Below are 15,697 nucleotides of genomic sequence, written 5' to 3'. Positions count from 1 at the left end.
AATGAGTTATGGCCATTTTAAAGTATTCAATAGTTCATGCTTATAAAAGTGATCACAAATAATAGCCAAAAACGCCGAACTCTTTATTTAAGGAGTTATGGTCATTTTAAAGTATTCAATAATTCATGCTTATAAAAGTGATCACAAATAATAGCTAAAAACGCCGAAAACTCAATATTTAAGGAGTTATGGCCATTTTAAAGTATTCAATAATTTATGCCTAAAAAAGTGATCACAAAGAATAGCTAAAAACGCCGAAAACTCAATATTTAAGGAGTTATGGCCATTTTAAAGTATTCAATAATTCATGCTTATAAAAGTGATCACAAATAATAGCCAAAAACGCCGAAAACTCAATATTTAAGGAGTTATGGCCATTTTAAAGTATTCAATAATTCATGTTTACTAAAGTGATCACAAATAATAGCTAAAAACGCCAAAAACTCAATATTTAAGGAGTTATGGCCATTTTAAAGCATTCAATAATTCATGCCAGGAAAAGTGATCACAAATAATAACTAAACACGCCGAAAACTCAATATTTAAGGAGTTATGGCCATTTTAAAGTATTCAATAATTCATGCTTATAAAAGTGATCACAAATAACAGCAAAAAAACGCTGAAAACTCAATATTTAATGAGTTATGGCCATTTTAAAGTATTCAATAATTCATGCCTTAAAAAAGTAATCACAAATAATAGCTAAGAGCGCCGAAAACTCAATATTTTAGGAGTTATGGCCATTTTAAAGTATTTAATTATACATGCCAGGAAAAGTGATCACAAATAATAACTAAACACGCCGAAAACTCAATATTTAAGGAGTTATGGCCATTTTAAAGTATTCAATAATTCATGCTTATAAAAGTGATCACAAATAATAGCCAAATACGCCGAAAACTCAATATTTAAGGAGTTATGGCCATTTTAAAGTATTCAATAATTCATGCCCATTCAGTGATCAAAAATAATAGCTAAAAACGCCGAAAACTCATTATTTAAGGAGTTATGACCATTTTAAAGTATTCAATAATTCATGCCCATTCATTGATCAAAAATAATAGCTAAAAACGCCGAAAACTCAATATTTAAGGAGTTATGGCCATTTTAAAGTATTCAATAATTCATGATTATAAAAGTGATCACAAATAATAGCCAAAACCGCCGAAAACTCGATATTTAAGGAGTTATGGCCATTTTAAAGTATTCAATAATTCATGCTTATAAAAGTGATCACAAATAATTGCCAAAAACGCCGAAAACTCAATATTTAAGGAGTTATGGCCATTTTAAAGTATTCAATAATTCATGCTTATAAAAGTGATCACAAATAATAGCTAAAAACGCCGAAAACTCAATATTTAAGGAGTTATGACCATTTTAAAGTATTCAATAATTCATGCTTATAAAAGTGATCACAAATAATAGCTAAAAACGCCGAAAACTCAATATTTAAGGAGTTATGGCCATTTTAAAGTATTCAATAATTCATGCTTATAAAAGTGATCACAAATAATAGCTAAAAACGCCGAAAACTCAATATTTAAGGAGTTATGGCCATTTTAAAGTATTCAATAATTCATGCTTATAAAAGTGATCACAAATAATAGCTAAAAACGCCGAAAACTCAATATTTAAGGAGTTATGGCCATTTTAAAGTATTCAATAATTCATGCTTATTAAAGTGATCACAAATAATAGCTAAAAACGCCGAAAACTCAATATTTAAGGAGTTATGGCCATTTTAAAGTATTCAATAATTCATGCTTATAAAAGTGATCACAAATAATAGCTAAAAACGCCGAAAACTCAATATTTTAGGAATTATGGCCATTTTAAAGTATTCAATAATTCATGCTTATAAAAGTGATCACAAATAATAGCCAAAAACGCCGAAAACTCAATATTTAAGAAGTTATGGCCATTTTAAATTATTTAATAATTCATGCCAGGAAAAGTGATCACAAATAATAGCTAAAAACGCCGAAGACTCAATATTTAATGAGTTATGGCCATTTTAAAGTATTCAATAATTCATGCCAGGAAAAGTGATCACAAATAATAACTAAACGCGCCGAAAACTCAATATTTAAGGAGTTATGGCCATTTTAAAGTATTCAATAATTCATGCTTATAAAAGTGATCACAAATAATAGCCAAATACGCCGAAAACTCAATATTTAAGGAGTTATGGCCATTTTAAAGTATTCAATAATTCATGCTTATAAAAGTGATCACAAATAATAGCTAAAAACGCCGAACATTCAATATTTAAGGAGTTATGGCCATTTTAAAGTATTCAATAATTCATGTTTACTAAAGTGATCACAAATAATAGCTAAAAACGCCGAAAACTCAATATTTAAGGAGTTATGGCCATTTTAAAGTATTCAATAATTCATGCCAGGAAAAGTGATCACAAATAATAACTAAACGCGCCGAAAACTCAATATTTAAGGAGTTATGGCCATTTTAAAGTATTCAATAATTTATGCCTAAAAAAGTGATCACAAAGAATAGCTAAAAACGCCGAAAACTCAATATTTAAGGAGTTATGGCCATTTTAAAGTATTCAATAATTCATGCTTATAAAAGTGATCACAAATAATAGCCAAAAACGCCGAAAACTCAATATTTAAGGAGTTATGGCCATTTTAAAGTATTCAATAATTCATGTTTACTAAAGTGATCACAAATAATAGCTAAAAACGCCAAAAACTCAATATTTAAGAAGTTATGGCCATTTTAAAGCATTCAATAATTCATGCTTATAAAAGTGATCACAAATAATAGCTAAAAACGCCGAAAACTCAATATTTAAGGAGTTATGGCCATTTTAAAGTATTCAATAATTCATGCCAGGAAAAGTGATCACAAATAATAACTAAACACGCCGAAAACTCAATATTTAAGGAGTTATGGCCATTTTAAAGTATTCAATAATTCATGCTTATAAAAGTGATCACAAATAACAGCAAAAAACGCTGAAAACTCAATATTTAATGAGTTATGGCCATTTTAAAGTATTCAATAATTCATGCCTTAAAAAAGTAATCACAAATAATAGCTAAGAGCGCCGAAAACTCAATATTGAAGGAGTTATGGCCATTTTAAAGTATTTAATTATACATGCCAGGAAAAGTGATCACAAATAATAACTAAACACGCCGAAAACTCAATATTTAAGGAGTTATGGCCATTTTAAAGTATTCAATAATTCATGCTTATAAAAGTGATCACAAATAATAGCCAAATACGCCGAAAACTCAATATTTAAGGAGTTATGGCCATTTTAAAGTATTCAATAATTCATGCTTATAAAAGTGATCACAAATAATAGCTAAAAACGCCGAAAACTCAATATTTAAGGAGTTATGGCCATTTTAAAGTATTCAATAATTCATGTTTACTAAAGTGATCACAACTAATAGCTAAAAACGCCGAAAACTCAATATTTAAGGAGTTATGGCCATTTTAAAGTATTCAATAATTCATGCTTATAAAAGTGATCACAAATAATAGCTAAAAACGCCGAACATTCAATATTTAAGGAGTTATGGCCATTTTAAAGTATTAAATTATTCATGCCAGGAAAAGTGATCACAAATAATAACTAGAAACGCCGAAAACTCAATATTTAAGGAGTTATGGCCATTTTAAAGTATTCAATAATTCATACCTAAAAAAGTGATTACAAATAATTGCCAAAAACGCCGAAAACTCAATATTTAAGGAGTTATGGCCATTTTAAAGTATTCAATAATTCATGCTTATAAAAGTGCTCACAAATAATAGCTAAAAACGCCGAAAACTCAATATTTAAGGAGTTATGACCATTTTAAAGTATTCAATAATTCATGCTTATAAAAGTGATCACAAATAATAGCTAAAACGCCGAAAACTCAATATTTAAGGAGCTATGGCCATTTTAAAGTATTCACTAATTCATGCCTAAAAAAGTGATCACAAATAATAGCTAAAAACGCCGAAAACTCAATATTTTAGGAGTTATGGCCATTTTAAAGTATTCAATAATTCATGCTTATAAAAGTGATCACAAATAATAGCCAAAAACGCCGAAAACTCAATATTTAAGAAGTTATGGCCATTTTAAATTATTTAATAATTCATGCCAGGAAAAGTGATCACAAATAATACCTAAAAACGCCGAAAACTCAATATTTAAGGAGTTATGGCCATTTTAAAGCATTCATTAATTCATGCTTATAAAAGTGATCACAAATAATAGCTAAAAACGCCGAAAACTCAATATTTAATGAGTTATGGCCATTTTAAAGTATTCAATAATTCATGCTTATAAAAGTGATCACAAATAATAGCTAAAAACGCCGAAATCTCAATATTTAATGAGTTATGGCCATTTTAAAGTATTCAATAATTCATGTTTACTAAACTGATCACAACTAATAGCTAAAAACGCCGAAAACTCAATATTTAAGGAGTTATGGCCATTTTAAAGTATTCAATAGTTCATGCTTATAAAAGTGATCACAAATAATAGCCAAAAACGCCGAACTCTATATTTAAGGAGTTATGGCCATTTTAAAGTATTCAATAATTCATGCTTATAAAAGTGATCACAAATAATAGCTAAAAACGCCGAAAACTCAATATTTAAGGAGTTATGGCCATTTTAAAGTATTCAATAATTCATGCTTATAAAAGTGATCACAAATAATAGCTAAAAACGCCGAAAACTCAATATTTAAGGAGTTATGGCCATTTTAAAGTATTCAATAATTCATGCTTATAAAAGTGATCACAAATAATAGCCAAAAACGCCGAAAACTCAATATTTAAGAAGTCATGGCCATTTTAAATTATTTAATAATTCATGCCAGGAAAAGTGATCACAAATAATACCTAAAAACGCCGAAAACTCAATATTTAAGGAGTTATGTCCATTTTAAAGTATTCAATAATTCATGCTTATAAAAGTGATCACAAATAATAGCCAAATACGCCGAAAACTCAATATTTAAGGAGTTATGGCCATTTTAAAGTATTCAATAATTCATGCTTATAAAAGTGATCACAAATAATAGCTAAAAACGCCGAAATCTCAATATTTAATGAGTTATGGCCATTTTAAAGTATTCAATAATTCATGTTTACTAAACTGATCACAACTAATAGCTAAAAACGCCGAAAACTCAATATTTAAGGAGTTATGGCCATTTTAAAGTATTCAATAGTTCATGCTTATAAAAGTGATCAAAAATAATAGCCAAAAACGCCGAACTCTATATTTAAGGAGTTATGGCCATTTTAAAGTATTCAATAATTCATGCTTATAAAAGTGATCACAAATAATAGCTAAAAACGCCGAAAACTCAATATTTAAGGAGTTATGGCCATTTTAAAGTATTCAATAATTTATGCCTAAAAAAGTGATCACAAATAATACCTAAAAACGCCGAAAACTCAATATTTAAGGAGTTATGGCCATTTTAAAGCATTCAATAATTCATGCTTATAAAAGTGATCACAAATAATAGCTAAAAACGCCGAAAACTCAATATTTAATGAGTTATGGCGATTTTAAAGTATTCAATAATTCATGCCAGGAAAAGTGATCACAAATAATAACTAAACACGCCGAAAACTCAATATTTAAGGAGTTATGGCCATTTTAAAGTATTCAATAATTCATGCTTATAAAAGTGATCACAAATAATAGCCAAATACGCCGAAAACTCAATATTTAAGGAGTTATGGCCATTTTAAAGTATTCAATAATTCATGTTTATAAAAGTGATCACAAATAATAGCTAAAAACGCCGAAAACTCAATATTTAAGGAGTTATGGCCATTTTAAAGTATTCAATAATTCATGTTTACTAAAGTGATCACAACTAATAGCTAAAAACGCCGAAAACTCAATATTTAAGGAGTTATGGCCATTTTAAAGTATTCAATAGTTCATGCCTAAAAAAGTGATCACAAATAATAGCTAAAAACGCCGAAAACTCAATATTTAAGGAGTTATGGCCATTTTAAAGTATTCAATAATTCATACCTAAAAAAGTGATCACAAATAATTGCCAAAAACGTATTCAATAATTCATGCTTATAAAAGTGATCACAAATAATAGCTAAAAACGCCGAAAACTCAATATTTAAGGAGTTATGGCCATTTTAAAGTATTCAATAATTCATACCTAAAAAAGTGATCACAAATAATTGCCAAAAACGCCGAAAACTCAATATTTAAGGAGTTATGGCCATTTTAAAGTATTCAATAATTCATGCTTATAAAAGTGATCACAAATAATAGCTAAAAACGCCGAAAACTCAATATTTAAGGAGTTATGGCCATTTTAAAGTATTCAATAATTCATACCTAAAAAAGTGATCACAAATAATTGCCAAAAACGCCGAAAACTCAATATTTAAGGAGTTGTGGCCATTTTAAAGTATTCAATAATTCATACCTAAAAAAGTGATCACAAATAATTGCCAAGAACGCCGAAAACTCAATATTTAAGGAGTTATGGCCATTTTAAAGTATTCAATAATTCATGCTTATAAAAGTGCTCACAAATAATAGCTAAAAACGCCGAAAACTCAATATTGAAGGAGTTATGGCCATTTTAAAGTATTCAATAATTCATGCTTATAAAAGTGATCACAAATAATAGCTAAAAACGCCGAAAACTCAATATTTAAGGAGTTATGGCCATTTTAAAGTATTCAATAATTCATACCTAAAAAAGTGATCACAAATAATTGCCAAAAACGCCGAAAACTCAATATTTAAGGAGTTATGGCCATTTTAAAGTATTCAAAAATTCATGCTTATAAAAGTGATCACAAATAATAGCTAAAAACGCCGAAAACTCAATATTTAAGAAGTTATGGCCATTTTAAAGTATTCAATAATTCATGCTTATAAAAGTGCTCACAAATAATAGCTAAAAACGCCGAAAACTCAATATTTAAGGAGTTATGACCATTTTAAAGTATTCAATAATTCATACCTAAAAAAGTGATCACAAATAATAGCTAAAAACGCCGAAATCTCAACATTTAATGAGTTATGGCCATTTTAAAGTATTCAATAATTCATGCTTATAAAAGTGATCACAAATAATAGCCAAAAACGCCGAAAACTCAATATTTAAGAAGTTATGGCCATTTTAAATTATTTAATAATTCATGCCAGGAAAAGTGATCACAAATAATACCTAAAAACGCCGAAAACTCAATATTTAAGGAGTTATGGCCATTTTAAAGCATTCAATAATTCATGCTTATAAAAGTGATCACAAACAATAGCTAAAAACGCCGAAAACACAATATTTTAGGAGTTATGGCCATTTTAAAGTATTCAATAATTCATGCTTATAAAAGTGATCACAAATAATAGCCAAAAACGCCGAAAACTCAATATTTAAGAAGTTATGGCCATTTTAAATTATTTAATAATTCATGCCAGGAAAAGTGATCACAAATAATACCTAAAAATGCCGAAAACTCAATATTTAAGGAGTTATGGCCATTTTAAAGCATTCAATAATTCATGCTTATAAAAGTGATCACAAACAATAGCTAAAAACGCCGAAAACTCAATATTTTAGGAGTTATGGCCATTTTAAAGTATTCAATAATTCATGCTTATAAAAGTGATCACAAATAATAGCCAAAAACGCCGAAAACTCAATATTTAAGAAGTTATGGCCATTTTAAATTATTTAATAATTCATGCCAGGAAAAGTGATCACAAATAATACCTAAAAACGCCGAAAACTCAATATTTAAGGAGTTATGGCCATTTTAAAGCATTCAATAATTCATGCTTATAAAAGTGATCACAAACAATAGCTAAAAACGCCGAAAACTCAATATTTTAGGAGTTATGGCCATTTTAAAGTATTCAATAATTCATGCTTATAAAAGTGATCACAAATAATAGCCAAAAACGCCGAAAACTCAATATTTAAGAAGTTATGGCCATTTTAAATTATTTAATAATTCATGCCAGGAAAAGTGATCACAAATAATACCTAAAAACGCGGAAAACTCAATATTTAAGGAGTTATGGCCATTTTAAAGCATTCAATAATTCATGCTTATAAAAGTGATCACAAACAATAGCTGAAAACGCCGAAAACTCAATATTTTAGGAGTTATGGCCATTTTAAAGTATTCAATAATTCATGCTTATAAAAGTGATCACAAATAATAGCTAAAAACGCCGAAAACTCAATATTGAAGGAGTTATGGCCATTTTAAAGTATTCAATAATTCATGCTTATAAAAGTGATCACAAATAATAGCTAAAAACGCCGAAAACTCAATATTTAAGGAGTTATGGCCATTTTAAAGTATTCAATAATTCATACCTAAAAAAGTGATCACAAATAATTGCCAAAAACGCCGAAAACTCAATATTTAAGGAGTTATGGCCATTTTAAAGTATTCAATAATTCATGCTTATAAAAGTGATCACAAATAATAGCTAAAAACGCCGAAAACTCAATATTTAAGGAGTTATGGCCATTTTAAAGTATTCAATAATTCATACCTAAACAAGTAAGCAAAGGCTATAGTCGTGCGGGGCCGACCATGTGATACCCTACAACACTATAATATGTTAGAAGCCCCCTTATGTCCAAATCCATTTTGGCAGATTTCGCTTTTGAAATTATGTCACGGAGCACTGCCCAGATATTACTAGCATTTTGGCCAGGGACATTTAACCAATATTTACGAACTTCGTCGTGCTGTTAGTTGTAGTGGTCCATTTTATAGATAAATATAATCCAATGGCCATACATAATGCTAGACTTCTTCACCGTCCCTAACATTCTTCTCAGGCGTGTCGATTGGCTTCAATTGTGTGATTAGGAAATTTTCGCTGTTTTTGAATATTGTGCGATCATCTCCAAAAGCAAGAGGTCCCTCTGTATTTTCAAATTTAGACTCATCTATATGATTTGCTTGTCTAGGATATTTGGCTATATTCGTCAACGAAATCAGCAAAAAAAAGGCAGAAGTTCGCATTTTGTGTATTTCGGCTATCACCTGTAAGTAATGTTGGTATTTTTCAGACAAAAGTAGTGGTCCATTCCACCCGCTGTCCTTAACTCTAACTTCATGCGAGATTTCGTGTCCATTAGTTTCTATTTGTGACCTTTATAACGGCTGCAAAATCAGGAACATTTTAGTTGTTGGTCCATTTCAACCCCTAAATATATTGCGGACATCTTTGAAAACAATAGGCCTAGCCCTTCTGAGCCTAACCCTACCCTTTTCGTGAGGATCGGACGATAATTGCAATCTGTATATAATATCCCAAACCTGTGTTGTAAGGTGGAAAAATATTACAAAATGTATACCTTAATATTATAAGTCAAATGGAAAAAATCGCATGCGATAAAAAATATGAAAAAATAAAAAAAATGTCACAAAATACTACAAAATCTATATTAACATCATTTTTGACCTATTTTTATGCGATTTTTAGATTTAATACTTTTATGTTAAGAGCGCATTCTGAATTGGCAAACTTTGTCAAAATCGGTCCAGCCATTCTTGAGATATAAGCATTCTATCTAACATTCCTTCCCTTTGTATGTACATATTGTGTATATTTCGCTATATATATCCGATATATTTACTATCGGTATCTACGTAACTGTCACAATTGACCTGTTCGCCTATTTATGATTTCGCCGGGACTAAAAATATTGGCGGTTTAATGGAAATTTGACTTTTATTCAACACAAACGTATAGTATTTTTCACCCACTTAATATTACCCGATGACCATCAAAATTGGAAGGCTTCTGCCCAGCCCGTAGCTCTAGCCCCATGCTAATTTACGCGTCGATTGGTCCATAATTGCGACCTGCAGAGCAACTGCAAAATCAAGAAATTTTTCAGTTTTTGGTCCATTTCGACCCCTAAATATTATGCGATCATCACCAAAAGAAATAGGGTTCTATTCTGACCTTAACCCCACCTCCATTCTAAATTTCGTGAAGATCGGGCCATAATTGCGACCTGTAGAGTGATTACAAATTAACATGGACAGACGGACAGACGGACAGACGGACGGACGGACATACATAGCTAGATCGACTCAGCTCGGCGAGCTAGGAAGATCAATATATACTTTCCTATGTGGGAAACCAATATTTCGTGGTGTTACATAATTTTTGGCCCAATCAAACTTATAATACCCCCAACACATAGTGTTGTAGGGTATAAAAAGTGATCACAAATAATTGCCAAAAACGCCGAAAACTCAATATTTAAGGAGTTATGGCCATTTTAAAGTATTCAATATTTCATGCCTAAAAAAGTGATCACAAATAATAGCTAAGAACGCCGAAACGTCAATATTTAAGGAGTTATGGCCATTTTAAAGTATTCAATAATTCATGCCTTAAAAAGTGATCCCAAATAATAGCTAAAAACGGCGAAAACTCAATATTTAAGGAGTTATTGCCATTTTAAAGTATTCAATAATTCATGCCTTAAAAAAGTGATCACAAATAATAGCTTAAAACGCCGAAACCTCAATATTTAAGGAGTTATGGCCATTTTAAGGTATTCAATAATTCATGCCTAAAAAGTGATCACAAATAATAGCTAAAAACGCCGAAAACTCAATATTGGAAGAGTTATGGTCATTTTAAAGTATTCAATAATTCATGCTTATAAAAGTGATCACAAATAATAGCTAAAAACGCCGAAAACTCAATATTTAGGAGTTATGGCCATTTTAAAGTATTCAATATTTCATGCCTAAAAAAGTGATCACGAAAAATAGCTAAAAACGCCGAAAACTCAATATTTAAGGAGTTATGGCCATTTTAAAGTATTCAATAGTTCATGCTTATAAAAGTGATCACAAATAATAGCTAAAAACGCCGAAAACTCAATATTTAAGGAGTTATGGCCATTTTAAAGTATTCAATAATTCATGCCTAAAAAAGTGATCACAAATAAGAGCTAAAAACGCCGAAAACTCAATATTTAAGGAGTTATGGCCATTTTAAAGTATTCAATAATTCATGCTTATAAAAGTGATCACAAATAATAGCTAAAAACGCCGAAAACTCAATATTTAAGGAGTTATGGCCATTTTAAGGTATTCAATAATTCAGGCTAATAAAAGTGATCACACATTAGAGTTAAAAACGCCGAAAACTCAATATTTAGGGAGTTTTGGTCATTCAATAATTCAAAAACCTATTATACTGGTGATGATTACTATATAGCATTTGATTTTCCAAAAATAGAACTATTCAAGCAAAAGTTTGTAAGGAAAAATTAATTACCATGAGCGAGAACTTGAAATATATCAATCCGCCGATCTATTTTGAGAACACTTAAGTATAAACCTATATAGAGTTCTGTATGGATCTACTGTTTTTTATGCCCTCCAAGATAGAATGTCATATCATTTGTAAAACCTTGAAGTATACATTTTGGAACCCACAAAGTAAATATATTTTTGATCTCGATAAATTCGATATAGATTTAGTGATGTCCGTCTGTATATCTTCCCTTTGTGGAAATCACTCTAATTTCAGAACGAAATGAAGTAGGTTGATTAAAATTTACTAATATCTGTTTAAGGTTTGTAGGATATTTTGTATTGAAAATGGGCTACATAGGTTCACATATTGTTTTAGGCCCCATATAACTGTACAAGTAAATTTAAATTTTTTTAAGTGTTTCCGAAACAGTTCATGCGCAGTACTTAGAAAAAATCCTTACAGAGGAGTGTGCATATAGGTCCAAATTAGGAGTATGTGTTGTTGGTATGTAGGACACATCCTTGCAGAGAACTATACATATAGGTCCGAATTTTGGCATAGTCCCAATTTAAGTCTTATTTTGATTATTTGTGTCACAGTTTTCACCGGAATTGTTTAAAATTTCGTATTTAAAGTTCGTAATGAGTACTATTACTTCGCATAGCCCCCATTTATAGGTAACTCACATTATTCAGTATTTTAATGATATTAGCCACAGAATTATCTCAACCTTAGTATTTTCAGTTCCAAATATGCGCACTTTCTCTGGTAGATAATTTGCCGTACTCCAAATTTTCAGTATTTTGATAATTTGTGTTTGCGCAGTGGGCACTATATCCTATGACAGAAAGTTGCCCCTACAAATTCAAGTCTTCGTGTAGCCCCAAACTACATTTTAAACAGATTTATTTTTAACTTGGTGTTTGGTAATGAGATTTTTTCCTTTGCTTACTTACTTACTTATTACAGGGTGAGATGAAAAAACGGCAACCAACTTCAGACTGCTGTCATTTCTAAGCAACTTGTTCGAAAGATGTTAAAAATAATCCAGTGACAGCTCATTATATTATTTACATGCGTAAACAAACATATTGGTGAGAAATTTCCAGAAAAAAAAGTTATTCGTGATGGAATTCAAGCGTGATAGTGAGATATCTTTATATTTGGCTGGAAAACCACAAGTGGCTATTGTTAGAGCACTCCAGCATTTAAATATGAATAATTCTTTTGTGTGTCGTACCATGGTAGCGTAGCCCGACGTCAAGGAAGTGGACGGAAGAAAACAGCAACATCCACAAAAATGGTTCGAAAAAAAATGGCTCGTGAGCTGAACATATCGCAATACTCCATTCGGCATATATTGAAAAATGAGCTCGGGTTAAAGCCATTGATGTTCCAAAAAGTGCAAGAACTTACACCACAACAGAAAGAAAATAGACTCAAATAGAAAAAGACCGTGGCATCAGAATAAATGCCGAATAGTATCGCGAAAATATTCTGGAGGGTGTTTTAAAGCCTTGAGCTCGCAAACATTTTGGCCGCAGACCTTGGACATTCCAACAGGACTCAGCACGCACCGCCCAAGAATGGATACAAAATCAGGTTCCTCGCTTCATTTCCAGCGCATAATAGACACCAAAATCTCCGGATAACAATCCGTTGGACTATTGTGTCTGGAGTATTTTGGATAGCAAAAATACCAAAGTGTCGATCACCTCAAGAGAGCGCTTCGCCTGGAATGGGCCAAAATACCGCAGAGCAACATTCGAGTAGCGTGTGACGGTTCCATTGGCCGTTTGGAGGCCATAATTCGTGCTAAAGTTTAAAAATTTTAACAAATCTTAACTTATTCTAAAATGTTATGCTATTTCCGACATTTTTTGCTTTCATTCAATAAAATTAAAAAATTGTAAAAATTATGGCGTTTGACTTTGTTGGAGTTTTTCATCTCACCCTGTATTTGTTTATTTTTATTTGTACTCCTTTGTAGCTCCTTTGCCTTGTAAATATTAAGAAATTAATCATTTTTTATTTAGGTTTTAAAAGTTAAGAATTTTTTATTTAATTATCTTTCAGAACAAAACACTTTTTACAACAAAACTGGAGCGGCAGTGTATTTAAGGGGAGCAACTGGGGCAGCGGCAACTGGAGCTACGGCGGCAGCTACAGGAGCGGCAGCATAAGTGGCTGGGACAACAGCGGCATTATAGTTTTGTTTTAAATCGACACGGCTGCTGGCATAGGCGGCATCCAAATGAGCATTGGCATAGGCCAAAGGAGCAGCAACGGCAGCAGGGGCAGTGTAGGCCAATGGGGCGGTGTACTTGAGGGGAGCAACTGGAGCAGCAACAGGGGCAACGGCGGCAGCAGCTACAGGAGCGGCAGCATATGTGGCTGGGACAACAGCGGCATTGTAGTTTTGCTTCACATCCACACGGCTGCTGGCATAGGCGGCATCCAAATGGGCATTAGCATAGGCCAAAGGAGCAGCAACGGCAGCGGGAGCGGTGTAGGACAATGGAGCAGCATAGGCAGCACCGGTGTAGGCGGCAGCATAAGGAGCAGCATAGGCAGCAGTCAAGGGGGCATATGGACTGGCATAGGCGGCAGCAACGGGAGCTGTGTAAGCCAAAGGAGCAACAACGCCGGGTTTAGCAGCAGCGCAGACTACCAAAGCGCACAAGACAATGAGCTAAATAAAAATAATTAATAGGTATTTTCCTTGAGGCTATCAATTTCTTTACTTACGAATTTGGCCATTTTTTTCTGTTTGGTGAAAGAAGTGTTTTGTATCGATTGATAATTCAAAACTGAATACATTTTCAAAGCATCGCTTCACTTTTATATACAATATTTCAACCTCTCTGAACATTTGCTGTACATTATGTGGTTACTAATTTGAAACGGAAGCGTGCATGTTTTATGAAATTCGCTTTATTTTATTCACAAGGTATTGGAAGTACAGTTAAGTAGTGTGGTTGTTATGCAAAAGGCGCCCTAATTCAAAGGTCAGATGGGCAGAGGTGCAAAGAAATGGATTAGCATGGAGTGTTTCGTACCGAAAATTAATCTACAGACATTTACATTAAATATTACTTAGGTTGTAAAAAAACACGCAGCTTTAATAAGTATAAATTGTATTTTTAGATTTTAAAATTTTAATATTATGCTGCAGAAGGTTCCAACAAATAATTTAAATTGAAACAATGTTTAAATACGACCTTTAGAATTTTAATGATCCACGCCATTGACCATTGCATAAAACTGTTGTAATATGACATTTGCATTACCAAGACTTTAATTAAATTACATACGCACACCCTCACAATTGGCACTTCATGATCACCAGACATTGGTCAAAAGTTAATTTTCAAATCGTAACACGTTCGATACTTGAAATGTTTCAACAATCAACGTTGGAAATGGTATAAAAAGCTTCACAGCTGCAGAACAAAATACAGTTCTTCATCAAACGAACAACAAACCAAAACAAAATCCTAAAATGGCCAAATTTGTAAGTAAAAAAAATAATATATATATTTTTATTTTCTATTCTAAAATGTTTTACTGAATTCTAATGCAGATGATTGTCTTGTGCGCCTTGGTTGCCTGTGCCGCTGCCAAACCCGGTGTAGTTGCTCCTTTGGCTTACACAGCTCCTGTTGCTGCCGCATATGCCACTCCCTATGCCGCTGCCTACAGCGCACCCTTGACTGCTGCCTACGCAGCTCCCTATGCTGCCGCATACACCGCTGCTGCCTACACTGCTCCCGTTGCCTATACCGCTCCTGCTGCCGTTGCTGCTCCTTTGGCCTATGCTAATGCCCATTTGGATGCCGCCTATGCCAGCAGCCGTGTCGATGTAAAGCAAAACTATAATGCCGCTGTTGTTCCAGCCACTTATGCTGCCGCTCCTGTAGCTGCTGCCGCCGTTGCCCCTGTTGCTGCTCCAGTTGCTCCTCTCAAGTACACCGCTCCATTGGCCTACACCGGCCCAGCTGCTGCCGTCGCTGCTCCTTTGGCTTATGCTAATGCTCATTTGGATGCCGCCTATGCCAGCAGCCGCGTCGATGTTAAACAAAACTACAATGCCGCTGTTGTTCCAGCCACTTATGCCGCCGCTCCTGTTGCTGCTGCTGTAGCCCCAGTTGCTGCTGCCCCAGTTGCACCCCTTAAATACACCGCTGCCCCAGTTTTGTTGTAAATAGTGAAATCCTTAAAATCCTGCGAGATAATAAATCTGTGATCACCCATACACACTAATACATAAATATTTTTTTATTTTTTTTAATAGGGATACCGGTCTTTACACATCCTAAACTCTCTATACACGTTCCATAATTCTTTTTTTATACCCTACACCACAAGGTGGTCAGGGTATTAGGTATTTGTACATTTGTTTGT

General features: G+C 32.6%; 2 protein-coding genes across 2 annotated transcripts; one reads left to right on the top strand and one right to left on the bottom strand.

Moving 5' to 3' along the window:
- Positions 1-13,382: 13,382 nt before the first annotated feature.
- LOC131803336 (cuticle protein 16.5-like) lies at positions 13,383-14,154 on the bottom strand. The gene is made up of 2 exons (XM_059124467.1): positions 14,042-14,154; positions 13,383-13,985 (listed from the first exon to the last, which is right to left on the bottom strand). The coding sequence occupies exons 1-2, from the start codon at positions 14,111-14,113 to the stop codon at positions 13,383-13,385; spliced, it is 675 nt and encodes a 224-aa protein (XP_058980450.1). The 5' UTR covers positions 14,114-14,154.
- A 641-nt stretch (positions 14,155-14,795) lies between these two features.
- On the top strand, positions 14,796-15,497 carry LOC101897045 (cuticle protein 12.5). Its single transcript, XM_005182297.4, has 2 exons — positions 14,796-14,807; positions 14,877-15,497. Exons 1-2 carry the CDS (start codon positions 14,796-14,798, stop codon positions 15,495-15,497), a joined length of 633 nt encoding a protein of 210 aa, XP_005182354.2.
- Positions 15,498-15,697: the final 200 nt, after the last annotated feature.

The sequence above is a fragment of the Musca domestica genome, unplaced genomic scaffold (assembly GCF_030504385.1).
Source record: "Musca domestica strain aabys unplaced genomic scaffold, Musca_domestica.polishedcontigs.V.1.1 29, whole genome shotgun sequence".
NCBI lineage: Eukaryota > Metazoa > Arthropoda > Insecta > Diptera > Muscidae > Musca > Musca domestica.
This window is presented reverse-complemented; position numbering and strand designations above follow the sequence as displayed.

Coding starts and splice junctions, on each gene's coding strand:
- LOC131803336 (XM_059124467.1), bottom strand. CDS start 14,113: ATGTATTCAGTTTTGAATTATCAATCGATACAAAACACTTCTTTCACC. Junction 13,986..14,041: donor AGAAAAAAATGGCCAAATTC/GTAAGTAAAGAA, acceptor ATTTTTATTTAG/CTCATTGTCTTGTGCGCTTT.